We start from the raw sequence: 22,334 nt of genomic DNA on the forward strand, positions 1-22,334 counted from the left end.
CACGCAAGTTTCTAAATTCTGAACATGTCCTGATTAAACAACAAGCTCTTTACTTGTCGCAGAGATTCCAGCTCCTCGTTGGCCACTCGTCTCTCTGAGGAATTGTTCTTGAGCTTTGCTTCCGCCACCTCCAGGCCCGTCTGAAGCCTGTCCACCTCTTTGATCACCTGGTCCCTTTCGCTCATGATCAAGCGATACTCGCTGATCACAGAGTCCCGCTCTTCCTTGTACTTCTCGCAGTCCTTCACAGCCTTGAGCTGCTGGGTCTTTAACCGTGTCGTCTCAGAATGCAGCCGGTCCAACTCTCTCTGCAGCTCCTTGTTCTGCGCTGTGGCTTTGTTCAGTTCTTTAGTGTTGTCAAACCTGAAACCGATCATGATTTAACAACTCATAATATTGTTTTTGAATTATATTTTTGCTTTACTACAATATAAAAATGTTAGAACGTGTCACAAAATATAAAAGAACTTGTAAAGATTTGTCGATCTGAAAAGCTTCAGCTTCTGTTGAGCCGTTTTAAGCACTTTGAAGATTTGACTTCAGAATAACACTCAAGTACGGCATTTGCCGTTTGTTGTTTTTACCAGCTGCTTGGTTTGTGTGTGCAGCTGCTAATGTTGAATAATTTCTGCTCTACCTTTTAACTGAAGAGGAGTACTGCTGCTGATAGTGGATGGCAGCGTCCCTCTGTTTAGACAGAATGTCCAGTGTTTTCTGTAGTCGGTGGTTCTCCTCCTCAAGCTGGTCCAAACGAATCAAGTCCACATTGTGACTGGCTGTCTTTTCATTGTAACGCTTCCTTAGAGCCTCGTAGTCGCTCTTCATCACCTCCAACTTGTCTACAGCCGTTTCATACATCTTGTTTAGGATTTCAGATGAACCCTCTCTCATCACCTGTGAATGAATAAAAATAATTTTATTTATTTATTTATTTATTTATTTTTTAAATGGAAGTTTTTTCATTTGCAGAATCTAGTTGAAAATGCTTTTAAAAAAAACTAAGATGTTCACAATTTCTGTGAAATTTGAGCACAAATTAATCATTCAGCTCAATTTAGACACCATTCTTATTGGTTTCAAAGGCTAAAAATAATGTTCTTAATGTTAACAGCATCTTGGCACAGAAAGTAAAATTAAAACGTTATATTTTGGTTGCCAGACAAACTAACATTGAGGTGAAAAAAAGTTACAGTACAAAATAGCAGCTTTTTATCCTTACAACTGTACCTTGCAGGACCATTCTTCGTTTTGCACCACTTGCAGTTGTCCTAGTGGTGCAAACAGTTAATGTAAATTTTGACATGAAAGCATGAAATGAACTACCTTTAAAGTCATGCCAAGTCTGATAAGTCTGATAGTTTGCAACTGGGTCCTGGACTTCTTAAACAGACCGCAGTCTGTGAGGATCCACATCTCCTCCACCATAACCTTCAGCACTAGCTCCCCTCAGAAATGTGTGCCGAGCATGCGTTTGTACAATCAGACAGAACTCAGACATTCTTATGGTTATGCAAATGAAACATTTAATGATACAACTTTTTATTGCAGTGAAACTGAATATGCCAAGGTCAAATGAAGTAACAGTAAAAGGCAAAGGTTAAAGTTGTTTTTCAAATTTCTAAAATGGGTTTGATCGATGGAGATATAGGAAGACTGGACCCGTCTGACCCCGTTCGTCTAAACAGCTCGCTCTTTTGCATACAATGGTCACAAGGACAGGAACTAAATTTAATTTTGGTTCAAATGCCAAGATCAAACTATATGTAAAGGACATTCAGAGTTCCATTGTGCACACAGTCAATAGTACGCGTTTTGTATTCTACATGTGCATGCATGATAGTTTTACTCGGATACCTGCTGCTGCAGCATCCTCATATCAGAAACTTCCCTCTGGTCGTCTTCATGCAGCCTCCTCAGCTCCTCGCAGGCCTGCTTCACGTGGTTCAACTCTCTGACCAGCTGGATGTTGTGCTGTCCGACTGCCTCCAGCTCCTCTTTCAGCTGATTGTGCTCACCCGCAAGACATCTACACAGAATATTAAGTAGATATCACAACAAGCCTGATCAGTGTTATTGGAGAGAGAGATTCACATCCCTAATTGCTAAGCTGTTTTAAGTCCTGCATGTGTTATGATTGCACTTCAATAAATTTTTTTAGGTGCTCAATTTAAAAATAATTATATCTCCTTGGGTAGTGCTGCAGTACAAAATACTACTCGTTACATTTTAAATATTCTCTTTGCCCATTAGTCATATTTTTATTGATAAATCTAGTAAAATGCATCTAAGATGTACCATGGACACAAACAGTAGAACAATGCAATCCTCAGTGATTACTGAATCAAAAGCTTGCACAAGTACCAAGTGACCCATTGATTTATATACGGTCAGATCTAAATGGGCTTTTTTTTATTGACATTGTGTGATGCTTGCTTGATAAATGCAGGAGCAGACAGGACAGTTACAAGTAAATACTTTCAGTGCAAACAGAGCCCAGAAGGAGAGGCTTAAACACTGCAATAATCCTTCATCTGTCCACTTGCATTGGGGACCAGATGTTGGTCGCAAACACTTTGGGGAGAATATGGCATCATCAAATCACACAAATGGACCAGCGTTCCCATCATGTCGGCTCTGCACAGCTTACATCACAGGACCACAAATGCTCCGTTTGTAGTTCACCAACATGGCACAGATGTACAGCCACACTGATTTGTGCGGCTGGACATCTGTGCCATGTTTGTGTGCTTAAATAAAAACAGAGCATGCTCTGGCATAAAGGACAGCAATTCACTTTCTGATTTAAACTTCGGTCCTGAAAAGACAACATGGGACTTATAAAAACCGTTTATTCTTTTTTTAAACAATAACAAATTTTAAATTAAATTGAAGGATAACTGAAGGGATTTTGTTTTCATGGCTTAACCCAGCGACTTTTGAACTGGTATAAAAGCTTCATCCCCTATTACTCTTGCAGAATAAAATCTGTCTATGCAATCTGCTGCGAATATGTTACGACGTGCACAGAGCAGGATACAGCTCATGTGCAAAATGTCCAGAAGTTTCACTTACCGGTAAAAGTCTGCTTTCTTCACAGCCTCCTCACAACGCTTCAGGGTGGTGCTATGCTGGTTCTGCAGGGACTGCAGGTCTGCCATTGCCTTCATGCACTGCAGCTTTAGGCGCTCGTAGTCATGACCCGTTTTTGAGTTTAGTCTATTATAAAAAATTTTAAAAAGGGACAAATCTATAATTCGGGTTTTAAGAAACTACAGTGGAGAGTGACAGCATGACTGACAAGCTTTTACATACAGGAGCAAAGAGACGAACAGGAAGTAAGGTGTATAAGACTTAATGAGTACCTGCATTCTTCAAAAGTAGTTCCAGGTAAAGAATGTGGCAAGCGTTTGAGTAATTCGTCCCTTTCACAAGTCACTTGTCTCAGCTGGAACAGGACTGTCTCCATCTTCTCGTTGACTCTGTGGCCGTCGATGTTGGTGGGGAGAGGTGAGGAGGCTTGACCAGAAGTACCTGCGAGCGTCAACATGTCAATGAAGGAAAAGTGCTGGTCTCAAAGAGCAAAATGGTGGGGCTGTTACTAGGCCTGTCGCGAAAAATAAAAATCATCACATGATAAATTATAATTATCAACCTCATTTTCGTTTAAACCTCCATCTTGTCGAAGCTCCAAAATTCACAGTTGAAACCAGTGCCTTTGTGTAAAAAGTTTTTCTCTGCAAAAAGAAGCTGAGAACTTGTTTACTGATTTTTTTTTTAATTAAAAGCTTTGTGTAAAAAAATGCTATGCTAAAGAGCTCAAACCACACAGAGCGTCCGCCATTTTGAGAACCAAAGAGAGACAGCCCAGGTCACGTCAAGACGCCTCCCTCCCATTTTTCTTAAAGAGGCACGCTGCTCGCTCCCTCACTATCCATCTTTCGGTTCAAACAGTTTTGTACTGCCATCTGGTGGTCGAAAAGGTACTACATGCAAAACAAATTAAACATTTCTTCTTAAATTTGACAGTAATTTCTAACTTTTTTAATTGGTCAAAACAATATTATTGTTTATCGCAATAATTTCTGAGACAATTCAACGCCCAACAAAATTTGTTATCGTGACAGGTCTAGCAGTTACTGCAGATTCAGTTTATTTAAAATGGTAAAGTTACAATCTGGATTTTTAGCCAACTCTGAGAACAAAGAGTGGCAACATGACCATAGTTTCAGAAAATGGTACAAATGGATACTAAAGTCTGATATACAACAAAACAAAAAAAAGTTGGCAGTTTCATACTAAGCGAGAACTATACCGAGTGACAAATGGTTGTGTTCAGGGGGGACCTTAGCCTGACTGATTCTTTAAACTGACCCTTTTTTGGAAGCAAACAAGAATTACACTTTTATTTAATTACATCACTGTTAAATTATTGTTAGCAAGAGGAAAAAGCGTCACAAAGGAAAGAAACCTGCTGATACAAATTGTTTTGTTTTAACGGCATGTGCCAGCCAAATCCTCTGGCCTTTACAGAACAACATAATGAACCAGGTCTGTGTGTGCATGTGAGTGGGGGTAGAGTGTTTTTACTAAATCATGCTCACATCTGTCTAATCACGTGCTTGTGCTCAGAGTCTAAACAGCCAGAAACCATCCTCTAGTTACTATTTATAAAACTGTGGCATGATTCTTAGAATATGTAGGTTTGTTTTTCCCCTCGTAAGAAAGGCATTATTTTCCATCCTTTAAATTTAAAGTTTGTACCTCACCATGAGCACCATACCCACCTAAGCTGCTGAGTGAGCTGCTGCTTTCCGAGTCTGATGGCATGGTGGACAAGACGCTGTAAGTGGACCCTGTGAGGCAAACAAAAACAGTCAAGTCAGTTCAGAGTATTCGCCCGTGTCTGCATTATAGCCGGATGATTATCTCCAGCATTGTGTGGGACATCAAGGTTTTGCAGCTCGGGTTACAATCGGGATCTTTTAGTAGGGGGAGACCAGCAGAAGGAATAAAAGCTGGGACTTTCCCTAACTTTAGATGACAAGCCTTGTGGCAAACGGAGTAAAGCTAATTATCGGTTGGGCATGGAGCTTGAATACTTACTAACCAGGGCCCCAAAGAGACTGCAGTCTTAGAGCTTCTTCTTTCATCTCCTCTGACAACATCACGCAGGCTCCCCCCACCAGCCAAGGAAAGCCCCTACTTTTATTTCCTACAGTGCTTCATAATCAACAATATGGGGAAAGGAACAGGTAACATTAAGTTTTTTTTACTTACCAATGTAATTACTAAAGAAAGAGGGGCTTCAAATAAGTTTTATGATCTTTTTATTATGAGTACAGCACTTTGGTCCCATTTGTGTTTAAAGTGCTCTAAATAAAGCTGGTATGGTACTGATTTTTCTCAAGTTTGTTTTCTCAGTAATTTGAGTCAAGTCACTATGTGATGTAAAATTTAAAGTGACGGTTCACGCAACATATGTAGTGATGGCATGCAAAACGTCTGATTTTAGTTTACACTTGTTTAAAGCTCAAATTAGAATCAGACTTTTAACTCTAAAAAATAAAAAAGTAAAAACGGCCAGACAAAAACGTTTAAAAAAAAAAAAAAAAGGTGATGTTTTATAAAAACTGAGGCAAATTGTGACTTAAAACTGTTGCTTCAACACAGACTGCTGAAAGGATCCAATTCAAAATGGACGCCACAGCAAACTGTCCTTACAGAACACAAAACCTGCCATTTTAAAAAGTAATTTTTACAGAAATTGCTCTACAGTTTTGTATGTTTGTAGCACCACATATTAGCACTATTTTCAAGGTTTGTTCAAAATGTCTAAGACTCTGGTGGCAGATTGGCATTCCTTGAAGAACTAGACTTTAATGTAAATGAGTAAATGAGTGCCCGAGGCTCAGTGGGATTAACTCAGGCACGGGAAAACCCCAGCCCGCGGGCCGTATACGGCCTGTTGGGCTTTTTAATTGGCCCGCCGAAATTGTCCAAAATTTGGACAATTAAAATTATTATTATTATTATTATTATATCTATATCTATACATATATACATCTATACATTATTATTATTATTATTTATTTTTTTTATTTTTTTTTTATACACTATTTTTCAGGGTTGCTGAGGTCAAATTTAGGGCCCCCAAAAGAGGTAAAATCACCACTGGTTCAAATTATATTTAAAAAACTGAATTTAATAAGAAAAAAAAAAAAAACTGGTGTGTTTTACCTGTAGTTCCAGCATTTCACCAGTAGAGGCGCACTACAGACACTGGCGTGTATTAGAGGCAAGTGGATAAGTAGTAATTTCTTCTTCTACGCTTTTATTTTTACTTTGCCCTACGAACTCATCTGTAAAAACGTGTTTATCAAAGAAAAGAAAAGTGTACAGTGAGTGCCGAGTGTTTAAAATGGGGTGGACAACATAGTTTCACTGAGGTCCAATCAAAAGGCAGTTTTTATGCCAAGAACCCGTCGCGGTTTTCAAAGAATACACTTTGCTAACTATGCTAGCAAGCCTTTCTCAGATGGCATTTTTTTTAAAAGAAACATTGTTAAAAACAGAGCAGGTCTATTGTGTCTGAACGGCCAAGACAAGTTAGAAAAAGTCAGTTTATCATGCAGGACTGTGACTCGCCTTGTGGAACTGACTGCCTTTTAGCATGTTTTGCTGGCTAAATCTTCATCAGAGTCCTTTAAGTTATGGTTTACTGGATGAAAGTAATAAAAAAAGGACACTACTCATCTCCCATTTTCTTTTTTTTTTTTTAAATATATGCGGGATTGAGAACGGTTTTGAGATAATTGAGGCGTTTGACCCTGGAGTCTCCGTTATAAAAATCCTCTCTCCGTGTTTTTCCTTTCAGTCTGCTGTCATCGAGAGAATTAAGATACTGTGGAGTAAAGTTAATGTCACAATGGACAGATCACTAAATTTAACTGGAAAACATGTCAGTCTGCTGAAAAGAATCCAGGATAAAGTGAAAGAGGAAAACTCGACCAGGATGTTATTTTTCATCCATCAGGAATCTCTGTAAGTCATGCTTTGTGTGCGCGCGTGAGTGAAACTTAATCGTGTGTGAATTATCAAAAAAAAAAAAAAAAGTGAAAAACGCGTGTGAATTATTGTCCAGGTACTCTGTTGTGATGCTGCAGGAGGATGACGTCTGCTTCCATTCCCAGCCTGCCACAGCTGACCTGCTGTCATCAACTTTAGATCCTGTAGTTGTAAAAAGTTGTGGAGTTTGTAGAGGTGAGCTCCACTTTATTTCGACTTTTCTCCTGTATTCCATTAGCATAATGAGGTAAGAGACTTGTGGTTTTGTTCATTTTATTTTTCTTCAGGTAAGAGAAAATACAGTTTTTTTTGGCCTGAAGTTGGCAAGACTCCACAAAGTCAATAATTTCACCATTGTAAATAAAATCACCGTTTTATCATATAATCTGAATTAGTGGCTGCTTGAGTGGTACAGAAGGTGGAATCTGCCCATAATTAATAGCGTCCCGGCAGCCGTTATTGCGCTGGGGTGTAACATCACACAAACACTACATCCATCTGTTTCTGGCCCGGCCCTTCGATCCAATTTTAGAACTCAGTGTGGCCCGCATGTCCGAAAGTTTGTCCACCCCTGGATTAACCTGTCTAAATAAAAAAGGTTGAATGAATATTAGCAGTAGTCCCTCGCTACTTTGCGATTCGACTTTCGGACTCGCTCTTTCGCGGTTTTTCAAAGTAAGAGTGGACATGACACACAATTGGCTGATTGATTGTTGAGCCGTATGATCAATATGGATTTATTTATTTAAATAAATGTTAAATGATTTAGCACCTGCTGCCACTGTGTGCAACCCACAGGAGCAGGGAGAAGCTCCCTCCTGCAGCATGTCATGAGCTGGAGAAGTGGGCGTGGCTGAGAGCACTGGCAGGTGGCAGAGAGCAGCCGGTGGCAGAAAGAGCAGAGATCATGACATGCTGTGCTCTTTTAGAGCGTTTAGAATTAACATTGTTTTGAATATTCCAAGAGTGTGGGAAGGGTTTAAAACGTCTTAGTATAAACACACTAAAATAAACTACTACTTACTACTTGTACAGTACTACTATTCCTTAAAAGTTGCATTCGGACCCAAAAAATCCAATCTTGACAGCCCCAGCCTGTAGGCATCATTTCCAAACCCCACCCAACCTGACAATTTAACAGTAATTACAGGTCCGAAACCGGGGGAAAAAAAAACAAAAAAAAAAACACGTTTTTAATTAAGCTTTGCTTATATAGTTAACGGTCGGTGGAGGCGAGTGGCAAAATAAAAGGGGAAGAAGATCAGAGCTGAGGGGGTGTTTGTCCTTTCATGGCCATCAAAGCACATTAAAACCCTGCTTCTGCAAACATTCAGCATTATTCAGACACGGACCCTGCTTTGACATGTCTGCTTTGGGATGTTACCCGTTTGGGTCGTCGGCTGCGTGCGTCCGCTGAACGAATGTCCATTTGGGCAATGGATCGCTTCCTGGCAGTATAGTCCCATCTAAAGCTTAACTGAATTTTATTTTACATCTTTCAAGGCCGGCCAACTTGCGGTGAAATGGCCGCGTGCGGCTGGTGATTGTATGGCAAGCCACGTTGCTATAAAATTGGATCATAGCTGATCCACTGATGCAATCAAAAGCCTGACACCGACCCAGCCCGCCCATCCATCACATTACCATGGCCCGGGCCGCTCCAAATTCAGGTCATGCTGGGCCTTGGGCCCAGGTTAGAAATGACGGCTCTACTATTCGAACTTCGCAGTTTTTCCACTTATCACCGGGGGGGCGCTGAGAATGGAAACCCCCACAATAAATTAATTTAATTATTCAGATTTTTTTTGCACATCGTCACAATTTTAAAAAATAAATAAATACCCATATGTTAAAAAGCATTACTTTACCCCCGTGACCCAAAAAGGAAGAAGTGGGTCAAGATAAAGGATGGATGGTTTTGTTAGACTAACAGTAAAAATTGCTTTCCACATATAAAATCAAAAGCAGCAAATAAATGTGCCATTTTGCTTAACCTGGGAGAAAAATACACTGATGTTGCATCCCTGTTGCCTATATACACATGATGATGTGCAGATCAAGTACATTCTGCTTCCAAAAAAATAAATAAATAAATAAATAAATTTTAAAAAAAATTAAAAAAAAAGGCATTTCAGGAGGCTTAGTGATGCTTGAAGAGTTTAAAAGCTGGCCTTAATCAAACAGTCAGCAGTGAATATTTCTTGTCGTCTTACTTGGCTGTAGGAGGAACAGCTTATAGTTTACTTAAATCAACATCTTCTATCCCCAAGCTGAAGAAGTGCAGAGTAGACTCCGGACACGCAAGACCATGACAAACTATTCTGTTTACCCCTAACAGAGTACTCCCCAAAAAAAAAAATAATAATAATAATTTTAATTAAATAAAAAAATAAAAAAATAAAAATAAAAAAAATCAATCCCAGCTTGGCAAAATTTCCACCAAATAAAAGGAATACAGTGAGTTTAAGATTTAGAGCCAACATGGTTCTCTCCACCTTTTTCCACATAAAGACAAAAAGAAAAAAGGAGACGCTTAATGTGCCTCAGGAATTGTAGCATCCCATACATCATGCCTTTTTTTTTTTTTTTTTTTTAATTCATGCTCTAGCTCGTTTCCCATGACTCTAAGCAGTGCCTCAAAGGACAAGGTGTACAATGTTACAGCTCACTTGCTTTTGTAAATGGCAGAAGTCATGTGACCTTCACCACACCGACTTATACTCGCAGCTAAAGTGCCTTACTTAAGTTTAGCCATTTAGTGATCTTTGGCCATGCTGCCTCACCCAAAATGTTTAATATTCAGACCCATTACGTAATGTCTGAAAAGAGACAAGAGTTTCTTGCGAGTTTTAAAACTTGCCAACAGAAACATCCAACTAGAAAGTTCCTGGAGAAACTTTGACGAGGACTACCACGCTGCAGCCAATTTAAATTTTTGATTTGACAGTACTGTGTGTTGGGGTTTGCCCTCAACTACCACTATACTAAATTTCGGCTGATGCTCTAAAAATGGCTGGGTTATCGTATTCATTTCCCTTTTAGCTAAGGTCTTGGACTTTTGATTTGGATTCAGTATGTGATGGGAAACGTTCTCAGCTATCACCACAAAACTTTAGCTCAATATCGTAAATTAGCTGATTTATAGCATTTTTTCCTTTAGCTCAGGCAGCCATCATGGTATTTTGACTTGCATTAGGAATGTAAGAAAACTTGCTCTCAGCTATGACCAGAGCAGATTTCAGTTCAATACCTCAAATAATGATTTATAGCAGCTGGGAACGTGTTGAGCCCCATCAGGCATTTTGAATTAGAAAAATGGCATCCTTCTTTGCAAATTATGTTGCCATGGTAACTCAAAACGCCAACAAAAGTAACAGCACACATCAGTGACGAGCCGGTCATTTTGATATAAAATTTGTGGGAGTACACATTGCGGTTCAGGCCGCATTAAAATTTATGGAATTGTTAGATATAAAGTTAAGAAACTCTAAGTCAGGTGGATAATAATAAGTGCTGCTTTAGTAGGCAGTTCCTAATAAATGGTTAATACAATAACTGATCAGCCAAAACCAATAGCTAACAAACTATTGTCTAAAAACATCTGATATTTGGGCCATTATTTTATTATAAAAATATCAAATTGTTAAAGAAGCATGTTAGTTAAAAATGTTTAGTTAATACCTTGATTTCTTATTGGGATCGTTTAAATAAAAATTTGTTGATTCACCCCCGATTTCCTCAAGGCTCTGGATATTGTGGGGCTGTCTTGGTGGTGGACATGTCTTTGCAACATTGTGTAGACATCCAGTGCCATTGGACTGGCAGACTGGGGTGTTGGTTCCCCACTTCAAAAAGTGAGACCCGAGGGTGTGCTCCAATTATAGGGGCATCACTCTCCTTAGCCTTCCTGGTAAGGTCTATTCAGGGGTACTGGAGAAGAGTCCAATCACTGGTCAAACCTCAGATCCAGGAGGAACAATGGCTTCCGTCCTGGCCGTGGAGCACTGGATCAGCTCTTTACGTTCACTAGGGTCCTCGAGGGGTCATGGGAGTTTGTCCATCCAGTCCACATGAGTTTTGTGGACTTTGGGAAGGCATTCGATCGTGTTCCTTGGGATACACTGTGGAGGGTGCTCCGTGAGTATGAGATCGGAGGCCCGTTGTTACGGGCTGTTCAGTCCCTATACAAAAGTGGTGCGAGAGTTTGGTTCACATTGCCGGTAGTAAGTCGGACCCTTCAGGGTGGGAGTTGCACTCAGTCAGGGCTACCCATCATCACAGATTCCATTCATAACTTTTATGGACAGAATTTCTCAGTGCAGCCAGCTGGCAGAGAGTTTCCAGTTCGGTGGCCTCAGGATTCCATCTCTGCTCTTTGCAGATGATGTGGTCCTGTTGGAGTCATTGTGCCGTGATCTCCAGCTCTCACAGGAGCGGTTTGCCGAGTGTGAAGCAGCTGGGATGAGACTCAGCACCACAAAATCTGAGGCCATGGTCCTGAACCGGAAAAGGGTGGATTGCCCTCTTCGGGTCAAGGGTGAGGTTCTGCCTCAAGTTTAAGTATCTCAGGGTTTTGTTCACAAGTGAGGGAAGAATAGTGTGAGAGATCGACAGACAGATTGGTGCAACGTCTGCAGTACTGCACTCTGTACCGGTCCGTTGTGGTGAAGAGAGAGCTGTGCTGTAAGTCAAAGCTCTACGTTTACCGGTCTGTCTAAGTTTCTACCCTCACCTATGGTCATGAGCTCTGGGTAGTGACCGAAAGAATGAGATTGCGAATACAGGTGGTTGAAAAGAGTTTCCTCCGCAGGGTAGCTGGACTCTCCCTTAGAGATAGGGTGAGAAGTTCAGTTACCCAGGAGAAACTCCGAGTAGAACTGCTACTCCTCCACGTCGAGAGGAGCCAGTTGAGGTGGTTCGGGCATCTGGTAAGGATGACCCATGGGCACATTCCTAGGGAGGTGCTTCAGGCATGTCCGACTGGGAGGAGACCCGGGGAAGACCCAGGAGAGATTATGTCTCTTGGTTGGCCTGGGAATGCCTTGGAATCCTCCAGAAGAGCTGGAAGAGGTGGCAGTGGAAACAGATGTCTGGGCCTCCCTGCTCAAGCTGCTGCCCCAGAGACCAAACTTTGGAATAAGTGGAAGAAAATGGATTAATCTGTTAATTCAAGAGCCATAGTCTTGTTCATCTTGCATCTACTATCAAGACAATGAAACAAACAGATTAATTTTGAAAATATTTCTGAAAAAACAGCTGGATTTTGTTTTCAAACGTAATGAACTGATGTTTATATGCTGAAAATAATCTGGCTACAAAATTAAGACTTCAAATAAATTATTAACACGAGCGAGAAAACATGCATTTCTTATAACAGGAGTCAGGTCAGTTTTATTTTTACAGCAGAGACACGTCAAACTGATTCTTGCAGATTTGAGTTTTGCACAGCAGTCAGATGAACTGGTTTGGTTTTTAAAAAAAAGTAGAAAGAATCAGTGTCACCGGCTTGTTCTGGTATTCCAGAAATTTTAGGTGCAACAACCAGCTATTATTAACAAGTCACAATAGTTAATTTTTACATTTACTACTTGCTCAAGTCATTTATAATAAATTTTTGCACAAATATAAAACATGGAATGTCAATGTTAAAGCTACTGAGACTTAAACTATTGTGTAAATAAAGCCAAGCAGAAATTGACCTGATTAAATTTGAAGCTTCCGAGATGTTTGAGAGAAACTGCTGACAGTAAGGAGATGAAACATTACTCTTAAGTTGCCCTGAATATTCACTGCATCTACTGCAATTTAAAGTTGATTACTCCCTGGTTTGAAGTAGCTAAGATTTAGCAATAGTTTAAGTACAAAGAACGAACACAAACAGATTTGGTTCTTACAAAAATCCCTGGTAATACGGTCCTGTGCACACCCCAGCCATAGAACACACCCGAATAATCTGCCACCCTTGTCATTGTTCCTTAAGAACAATCTGTAAACAAAAAGACTCCTACTGTCAAGCCCTAAAGCTATGGTTATATAAAACCCAGAGCGTACCAGTTTTTTTTTTTTTTATTAAAAACAAATGGACCCTTGAAGAAGCACACCTTTTTTTTTTTTAATGCAACATAATCATATTCAAGTGAATTTAGAAGTCCAACAATTCAAGAGTTGACATGTTGTGCAACTACAAAAAGGAAGTTTGTTTAAAAGGTGGTCTTGATCTCTTACTCTGGCATGAATAAATATCTAACCAGGCTGCTGCTGCAACATAAAAAAAAAGTACGTACTGAAACCCAGTGGCCAGAAATATCAGCCCATTTGCAACTTATCCAAGTACAAAACAGAGATACACACTAAACCACACAGAACATGTAAACAACAGAACACTGGAGTTTCTGAGCAAGGAACGCAACTATGAACTAGCCTGCTGCGTAACGGAATGATATAAAACAAACCATTGTACTTTATACAGAATTCAATGGGATTTTTAACATGGAAGCCAACGCCGCCATGTCTCACCGTACAAGTAGTTGTGTGGCCGCACCAATCATCTGTTGATATCCGAGATATACATCATAGACATGTCCGAGACCCACCAGGTCTCCCTTGTAAATGAGTCCTCGAGGCTCAATGGGATTTACCAGTCTAAATAAAGGTTGAGTGAATATCTCTGCACAAGAGGAGCAAAAGTATTTGTATACCTTTAGGATTTATCTGTGAAGAAAGTTTTAATTTAATGGCGTACTGCTACATAAATCAGCTCAGTCCTCACCTCCTTCTACAGGTGTGCAGTGGAGAGCATCCTGTGCTCCAGCATCAACGTGTGGCATGGAGGCTGCCCAGCTGCAGAAAGAAAAGCTTTGCAGAGAGTGGTGAAGGCTGCACAGAAGATGTTGGAGTCAGCCTCCCCGCCATCAGACATCTAACACCTCCAGATGCAGGAAGAGGGCCACCTGCATCACGAAGGACCCCACTCACCCAGCACACACACTTTTTGCCCCACTCTCCTCAGGAAGGAGGTTGAGGAGCATTAAGTGTAGAACCACTAGACTGAGGAACAGCTTCTACCCTGAAGATGGTAGACTCATAAATCCCAAACCAGAAAAATCACTAATGCCACTTTAATTGGAGATTTGACACTTCATCTGTGCTGCTGATTATGCATGCTGCTGATTTCTTACCCATCAGCTGCTACATCCATACCCATCTGCTCACAACAGACTCATGTTCAGGCTGCTGTTTAATACACTATTGTATTAAATTATTGTTTCGCATATATCTTAGATCCTTGTATAATGTTCTTTTTTTATGCTTTATATTTTTTGCCATTTTGGGTGTAAATGGGACCGAGTACACAGTTTTGTTCCACCTCATGTACCACATGTGATGCAAATGACAAACTCACCTTGAACAGAAAATTTTACAAATATTAAAAAATGTGTGAAAGTCATTCACAACACATGCCCATAATAACCTCGCAGGCCTTTATTTTTAAAGTTGGACCATAATCGAGTATCTTCGTCATTCGCATCACATGTGGTACCTGAGGTGGAACGAAATAGTGTACTCAGTCCCAGTTCCACCCAACAATTGCAACAAAAAAAAAAGTAAGTTTAGATTCAAGATATACGCTAAACACCAATAATAAAAACATGGTGTACTGTATTAACTCTGCCATGAAAGGCAATGAGTAACATCCATAACTTCTAATGCTTTAATTATGACTGTTAGTGTTGAGTACTATAAAGTTATCCATGTTTAAAAAGGTAAATAAACAAATCATTTGAATGGAGGAAGTGGCGTGTACCTTCTTAAAGCAATATCCCAAAGAGGTTTCTTTAAGAGTTTGTGAAGAAACTGAGAACAATGAGAACAAGCTTGTAAAGCACCAATGAGTGATGTCCATTCATTGCTGGGAAAGTCATTTCATCCCCTCGTTCATTTGACTTTGACAGTGGCTTATTGATCCCGCATGCGCGCACATCCTTCACAGGCAGTGCCGTCACTGTATTGATCGTTTGAATCCTTTCAGGCCCATTAAATACTTGCACAAAAGGCAAACAGTGCTGTGCTTTTAGTGACATCCACGAACACAAGCACAGCAGTGAGAACAGGGTCACGTGGCTGTGCACTTCGTGTCCTTCTCTGTTGCCTAAAGGAAAGCCATGCCCTTTAGGTCGTCAATAGGTGCCATTATATAATTATGACAGAAGCAAAAAAAAAAAAAAACGTGCACAAGTTTCTCACCAGATGTGTGGTCCACTGGTCCGATGCCATCCAGCAGCAACGCATGCAGGTGCGGGTGCGTCGTCTCCAGCGCCGTGCAGAACTCCGCGAAGCAGTCTCGGTCCTTACTTAGCAGGATCTTCAGGAGAAGGTCCACTTTCCCAGAGTTGGTGGAGCTGTGCGCCAGCTCGCACCGCTCGGTCGGACTCAGAGCCCCGCAGTGAGCCAGAACATCCACAACTCGGTCCGCGTCCGTTATCGACTCCAACAAGTTCTGGGAACATTTCTCCAACAACTCTTTACGCTGGGGCTCCATCTCCTCGCCCCCCCACCACCACCACCACTTTCCCTTCTATCCCCCCCCCCCTCCTTTTCGCTGACGCAGCTTCGTCGATTAAATCTTTCTTACTGTCGAGCCTCTTCCAAACCGTCCCGTTCGACCCAGTCGGGACGGGTTTCAACCCGAAACGAAGGATACACAAGAAGTAGCCATATTTGCTGCCCGGGGCTGATGACTGCGCGAGGAAGACGACACATTTTCTTCCCGTCTTTCTCGAGAACGAAAGACTTTCTTTAAGCGTCTCGCTCCATGTGTTGCGAAGGCGCTTTGTCCTCAAATAAAGTTGTTTCAGCGTGTTGATAACTCTCTGAGAGTCTTCTTAGCGTCTGCTCACTCCGCCATGTCTCACTGAGCAGCCTACCAATCACGTCTCCACGCGATGGACATTTAAGGTAGCGGTGGGCGGGGCTTCTTCTCCAAGCACACCTGGCTCCCCGCCCCTTTGATCTTGTCATTAAGGATGAAGACTTTGCCAGTTTTATCAATGTTGGAATTATTTCGACTATAAGAATTGGTCTAATAAGTTACACTTCTTAAAGTTTTTATAGAAACAAAAGTATTTTTAATTTTTTTTTATATTCAAGGTTCTTTACTGTCGCATCACATGTGTGTACTCAAGGTCCCAGTTACACCTAAAATTAGCAAAAACATAAAGCATAAAAAAATAAGTAGTTTATAAGGATCTAAGATGTATACTAAACAATAATAATGTAATATAATTAGGCCTGTCGTAATAAACGGTAAATCAATTAATCGCATGATAAATGAAAATTATCAACCTCGTTTTCATTTATCCGCTTTATCGTTTATTTGTGTCTCTCTTTCTACTGAAGACACTGGATGACAAGGCTCAAGTCCGGTGCTCTTCACTGCCCCTTCCCTTTCCCTTTAAAATCAGTTTTAACCGAAGCTCGAAAATTCACGGTTGAAACCCGTGCCTTCGTGTAAAAAGTTGTTTTCCTCTGCAAAAAGAAGCTGAGAACTTGTTTACTGATTTTTTTTTAATTAAAATATTTGTGTGGAAAATGCTATGCTGAAGAGCCCAAACCACACCGAGCATCCGCCATTTTGAGAACCGAAAACAAGGAAGGAGAGACAGCCCTTGTCACGTCAAGGGGCCTCCCTCTCGTTTTTCGTAAAGAGACACGCTGCTCGCTCCCTTACTATCCATCCTTCAGTTCAAACAGTCTTATTCTGCCATCTGGTGGTCAAAAAGGTACTATACGCAAAATAAAATTAACAAATGTTTCTTCTTAAATTTGACATTTACTAATTATTTTCAAATTTCAAACAATATTATCATTTATCGCAATAATTTCTAAGACAATTAATCGCCCAGTAAAATTTGTTATTGTGACAGGCCTAAATATAATATGGTGTATTAATATTTAGATACACAGTATACACTTCGACTTGTGCTCTTTTATTAACTTTTTTTAACCTGCATAACACTACATTGGTAATTAAATATTTAAATATAAATACATATATAAATCTACCTGTCTATATCAGTATTTACATCTACAATAGATGTGGGCAACATATGTTTTCCAAAGGGCCACATCAAGACATTTAAAGCAATCAAAGGGTCGCATAAAGAATTTTATTTTTTTATTTTTTATAACAGTTTATCTAGAAGACCTTTTTCAAGCTTTTTCTTCTTGTAGCATAGTTCGCATGCGTTATAAAAAACAATATCCTTTAGGAATACAGGTATAAAACATATTTTGTAAACTGGCTCTTGTGACATTATACATGTTAGCTAATGTTATATGTTAACTAACAAGTGTAACATGTTAGTGGAAATATTCTAAATAAACTTATATATTTGTATTTCTAAGTCTTTCAGGTTCACTCAAAACACAAAAAATATATATTTTTTTAATTTGCGTAAGATGTTTAATTTAAATTTTCTCAAGTCTTGTTGATAATTGCTATTTTTTAATAAATCTTTTTATTTTTAAGGTGTTATTTTGTTGTTGTTTTTTTAAACTAAGGATATTGGGGGCCTGAAGGAGATTGTTCAAGGGCCGCTTTTGGCCCTCAAGCCTTAAGTTGCCTACATCTGATCTACAACAACCACTAGGAAAAATTATGCAACCACTACTCCTAAAAGATGCTCCTGCATTTTATAAACAAATAAATCACAAACATGCCACAAAACTAAATAGTTTTAAAATTCCAACCAAACACTCAATATCTAACAGATAACATCTGAAAGACTTGTCTAACTATAGTTATATAGTGTTTACCTGCTTGTCTATAATCATGTCTGAGCTTTGAGGTTCTAACTCGACTAAAATAAAGTCCGTGTTCAGCTTGAGCTCAGTAAAATCTGGTTAGAAGGAACGTCCAGACTAGAAATAAAAGGTCATGACCCAGTTCACCAAAACACTTTATAATCTCCTACTGGCAGACTGATTTTCTGTTACTTGTAGTTTAAAAAAAAAAAAAAAATAATGCTAACAGGCACACTTGCATGCATCATTTTTTTAATTTCTTTTAAGGGCCACATAAGTTGCTGTTAAATTATTAAGCTTCTGTTTTGGTAAAAAGTTTTTATATATAACGGCTTTAAACAAAACTGAACTTCGGATTTAGATCATCAATCTAGATGATGAATAATATAAAGTTCTAGCTTTATGAGGAGCTTTTTTATAAGTTAGCAGGCTATCCGAGATAAACAAAATAAAAACTCGTTCAGTGCCCTGAGATGACTTGTGTTGTGACTTGGCGCTAAATTAATAAACTGAATTGAAATTCTCTGTGTGGATAATGGAACATTAGCAGTTAAGCAGTTGTGTAAATATTACTGCTTTGTAAGTCGTTTTTATTTATTTAGGATTTGCTTCCTAAAGCCTCATCGGCTCAGATCAATGAGACGACGCAGGTCGATTGTTACCAATCAGGATAATCCAGTAGCTTTCTGTTCTGATCACATTTCTTTGTAGATCAGATCTCTAACTCAGCGCTGCCCGTTTCTCCTCTGGATTGTCCTCCGCCACAGCTGCCCCCACTCCAGCTTTCTTCTGCTCCACATAATTCAACGGATCCCCGAGGAGCCACACGTCACATATAACTTAAATCCTCAACTGTTTGTGTGTAAAATAAAAGTATGCCGTTGCCTTGGTGTTGAAATTTGCATCGTTTGTGCCGACTTTTGAGAAGTTTCTATAAATTGCATTTATTTACAGATCATGATCCTCATTTGGAGCTTGCCAGAGCATTCAGGGGAGCTTAGTCTTGCGTTATTTCCACATTTAAGTTCAAAACTGTTTTAACAGTTAGCGGTTATGTAAGTTGGTCATTTGCTCTCCCAGCTGAGAAAATCCATTTGAGCTCACCAGGCAAAAACCGTCAACTCAGAACAGCCTCGCAATGGTCGTTACGGGGAAGTAAATTAAGCTTGAAGACAGTTCATCTGCTCCGTTTCTTGTGTGTACTGGGTGAGGTTGCACATTCTTCATGGACCTAAAGTGTGCAGCTCTGCAGTCTGGATAGTGATATCTGCAGATAACTCATTATGTGTCGTTCATCTAATCCTTGGGTTTGTAATTTGCTTATGTGCACTCATGAAGTTTAGAGGATTATGTCCTGGGCAACCAAATGTCACTTAACTGCACATTTCTCATTGGACGGCTGGAGAAAATCCATCGGAAATCAACACTTCAGCCAATACTGATTGACTAAAATGGTGTATTAACAATAGAGGGCAGTGAGCATGTGCAACAGCGGACAAAAGGGATGTCTGATTAACTTATTAAAAGTTGCTAAATGCATTGTTTTGCATTAAATCAAACATCAACTTTAATTTAAGAGGATTAAAAAACTGTCTCTCACAGCTCTCAAATGATGACGAGGGTTGCAGCACTCTAGGATTTTCAGATTTCGAAGTTGGAAACTTTTCATGGGAATAAGGAGGAATGAAGCAAAAATGTGAAATACTGAAGTTTGGCCCTTAACAGTGGGTTTCATTTTAGTTGTGGAAAATATATTTGAGCACGATCTTGACTTAAAGAAAGGCGATGAGAGGTACCACACTCTAAAAATGACAAACTGTCACCTAAACTTTTGGAGACAGGTGGAAATAGTCTAGAATATAGAAATATTACTTCTAACCTACAAGGTACAAAGCTGTCAACAACCTAGCTCCATCTTACATTACAGATCTTATTGTTCCATATTTTCCTAACAGAGCACTTCGCTCTCAGACTGCAGGCTTACTTGCGGTTCCTAGTTTTCAAAAGCAGAATGGGAGGAAGATGTTCCAGTTATCAGGCTCCTCTCTTGTGGAACCAACTTCCAGTTTCTCTCCTTAGGGCTGACACATTGTCCAGTTTTAAGACTGGCCTTAAAACTTTCCTTTTTGATAAATCCTATAGTTGGGGCTTGTTATGCTGTTATAGGCTTAAGACTACTTGAGGACAGTGACCTCATTTCCTTAAATGATTTTTTAAAATTGAAGTTTTCATTTGATATTATTTCTATCTTGTGATTCTGGACCTGCCATTGTGTATCTATTCCTCCCTCCTGTTCCTCTCAAACCCAGAGCAGATGGACGCTTGTCCAGAGCCTGGTTCTGCTAAAAGTTTCTTCCTCATGAGGGAGTTTTTCCTTTCCACTGTCACCTTTGTGCTTGCGCAGGATGAGAGTTCTGCGATGGAGAACTTTAAAGCAGTCTGCTCCTCAGATAAATAATGTTAACTTGTTTTGTTTAGCTACATGAATGCTTCTGTTCAGTGCCGAGATGACTTCTGTTGTGACTTTGCGCTAATTGTAATAGTAAGATGATGCAACAAATAGCTTTAATGTTCAATTCAGTTGACCTACATTTAATTTTTCCGAAGACATAAAAAGGCAAAAATAACCATCAAATGAGTAATTTTGTTCAGTCGCATCAATTAACTTTGAAATGTGTTCATTAAATCAGACATTTCAGTGACTTTTATGTGAAATGCAATTGAATGAAATTGTTGTTTTTAATTTGAATATACGGTGGCCCTAAGGTGTAAATGAACCTTTGAAAAAAACGGAATGACTTTAGCAAAAATGGGATTACATTAAGCCAGACAGGGTTTTTTTTTTTTTTATTAACTTTATTATTATTAATTATTAACTTTATTTTCAAATGTGATTCCATTTTTTTTCAAATGTTCATTTACACTTTAGGGTCACCGTATGAATACAATTAAAAAAAACATAAAGATGTTGCATACAATAACAAATGTGGAGTATTATTTCCAAAATGTTCCCAGCCTAAAATTTCCCTGGAAATTGTCAGAATAGTTTGCACCCCCCCCCCCCCCCCCCCCGAGAACATATTCTGTAAACTAACGAAACTCTCTCTCATATGTTTGTCTGGCATTTCTAAGCGTGACCAAACTCCAGAAAGGGTTCTTCCTTTGATTGCATCTGTGCATAAATATTTGAAGCACTTTGTCTGGAAACCAGGATCAGCATCTTAAAGTAAAAGCATGGTCCACCCTCCCACACCCCTGATTTTCTTTTGACCTATATTTCAGGAGGTATCGGTGCAGACATCAAATATTCATCTCTCTTTGTCGTCAGGCTGGTGGGCTCTTTGCACTTAGGGAAAAGTTAAAAAAGTGAACTCAAGTTATTTGTCTCAGAAATAGACTCGCTCTTGAGATTACACTTTGAGGTAAGTGAATGCTACAAAAAAAAAAAAAAGAAGAAGAAACTTCAGGACATTTACTATTTATAGACTCAAGAAACGCTCTGTGTGCCCTATCACTGCAAAGTGCAGAACATGGACATTTTCTCACTTTCTCAAACTACACAGCAAAGATCACATAACTTATTTAAAGCGCATTACGTGCACCTTTTAACAGAAGATGCTGTTGGTGATCCTCAGCAGAGAACGGCTGCAGTAATACAGATGAGAGCTACACAAACGATCAGCTTTAAATGCAAACTGCTCGTTGTGAGTCGAGCTGAAAATCCCCCCGTGTTTCATTCAAACGGACATAAATCAAAAAGGCAATCCAGATATGCCAAACACTTATTTTATTTAAATGAAAAATGAATGTTTTTGGGGAGGGAAAAATAATCTGAGGTTGAAAATTTTAGTGACAAGGATGACTCAGAATAAAACAAACAAAAACAAAAATCACAGAAAGGTTAAAATGGCACTTAATGTGAATGGCGCCCTCTACTGGCTGTAAAAATACATAACAAGCTTAAACTTTCATCTAATAAACAAATAATGTAAAATTATATATTGGCTGTCTTGCAAACATGAGCACAGATTATTAATCCATATCAGGTAAAGCAACATGAAAGGCATCCCACAATCTGTTTAAACTTTGGTGTCTTGCACGAAATGAAAGGCACATTTAACGGAAATCATGAACAATTGGCGATACAAAAATATTAATTTGCATAGATTTGCAAGCGGGAGTAAACTTTGTTAAACACTTCATAAGGTAGAAAAACAACTTTTCTCTGAAAAATTCTGACATTAAAAATTAACTGAAACTTCATTTTGCCTTTCAAAAATTATATATTATTAGTCTTTGATTATTACTTTTTTTAACAATATAATCTGCAAAACAGTCATGGAGCTTTATTAGTACTTTCCAGCATATAAAGGTGCTGGTCATAAAATTAGAATATCATAAAAAAGTTGATTTCAGTAATTCTATTCAAAAAGTGAAACTTGCATATTATATTCATTTAATACACA

The 22,334-nt window shown here is 39.3% G+C and overlaps 1 protein-coding gene across 1 annotated transcript in view; it reads right to left on the reverse strand.

Annotated features, from left to right (window-relative positions):
- Positions 1-15,621, reverse strand: part of LOC119424022 (disks large homolog 5) — a 46,005-nt gene extending 30,384 nt beyond the window's left edge. Inside the window, exons 1-7 of the mRNA XM_037691479.1 lie at positions 15,310-15,621; positions 4,785-4,853; positions 3,363-3,531; positions 3,073-3,216; positions 1,855-2,026; positions 638-894; positions 54-363 (exon numbers count right to left, since the gene is read on the reverse strand). Coding sequence (XP_037547407.1) covers positions 54-363; positions 638-894; positions 1,855-2,026; positions 3,073-3,216; positions 3,363-3,531; positions 4,785-4,853; positions 15,310-15,604 — 1,416 coding nt within the window. The 5' untranslated portion in view covers positions 15,605-15,621. The remainder of the gene's footprint in view (positions 1-53; positions 364-637; positions 895-1,854; positions 2,027-3,072; positions 3,217-3,362; positions 3,532-4,784; positions 4,854-15,309) is intronic.
- Between the last annotated feature and the right edge of the window lie 6,713 nt (positions 15,622-22,334).

This window comes from Nematolebias whitei, chromosome 17, assembly GCF_014905685.2.
Source record: "Nematolebias whitei isolate Nwh7 chromosome 17, NemWhi1, whole genome shotgun sequence".
Lineage (NCBI taxonomy): Eukaryota > Metazoa > Chordata > Actinopteri > Cyprinodontiformes > Rivulidae > Nematolebias > Nematolebias whitei.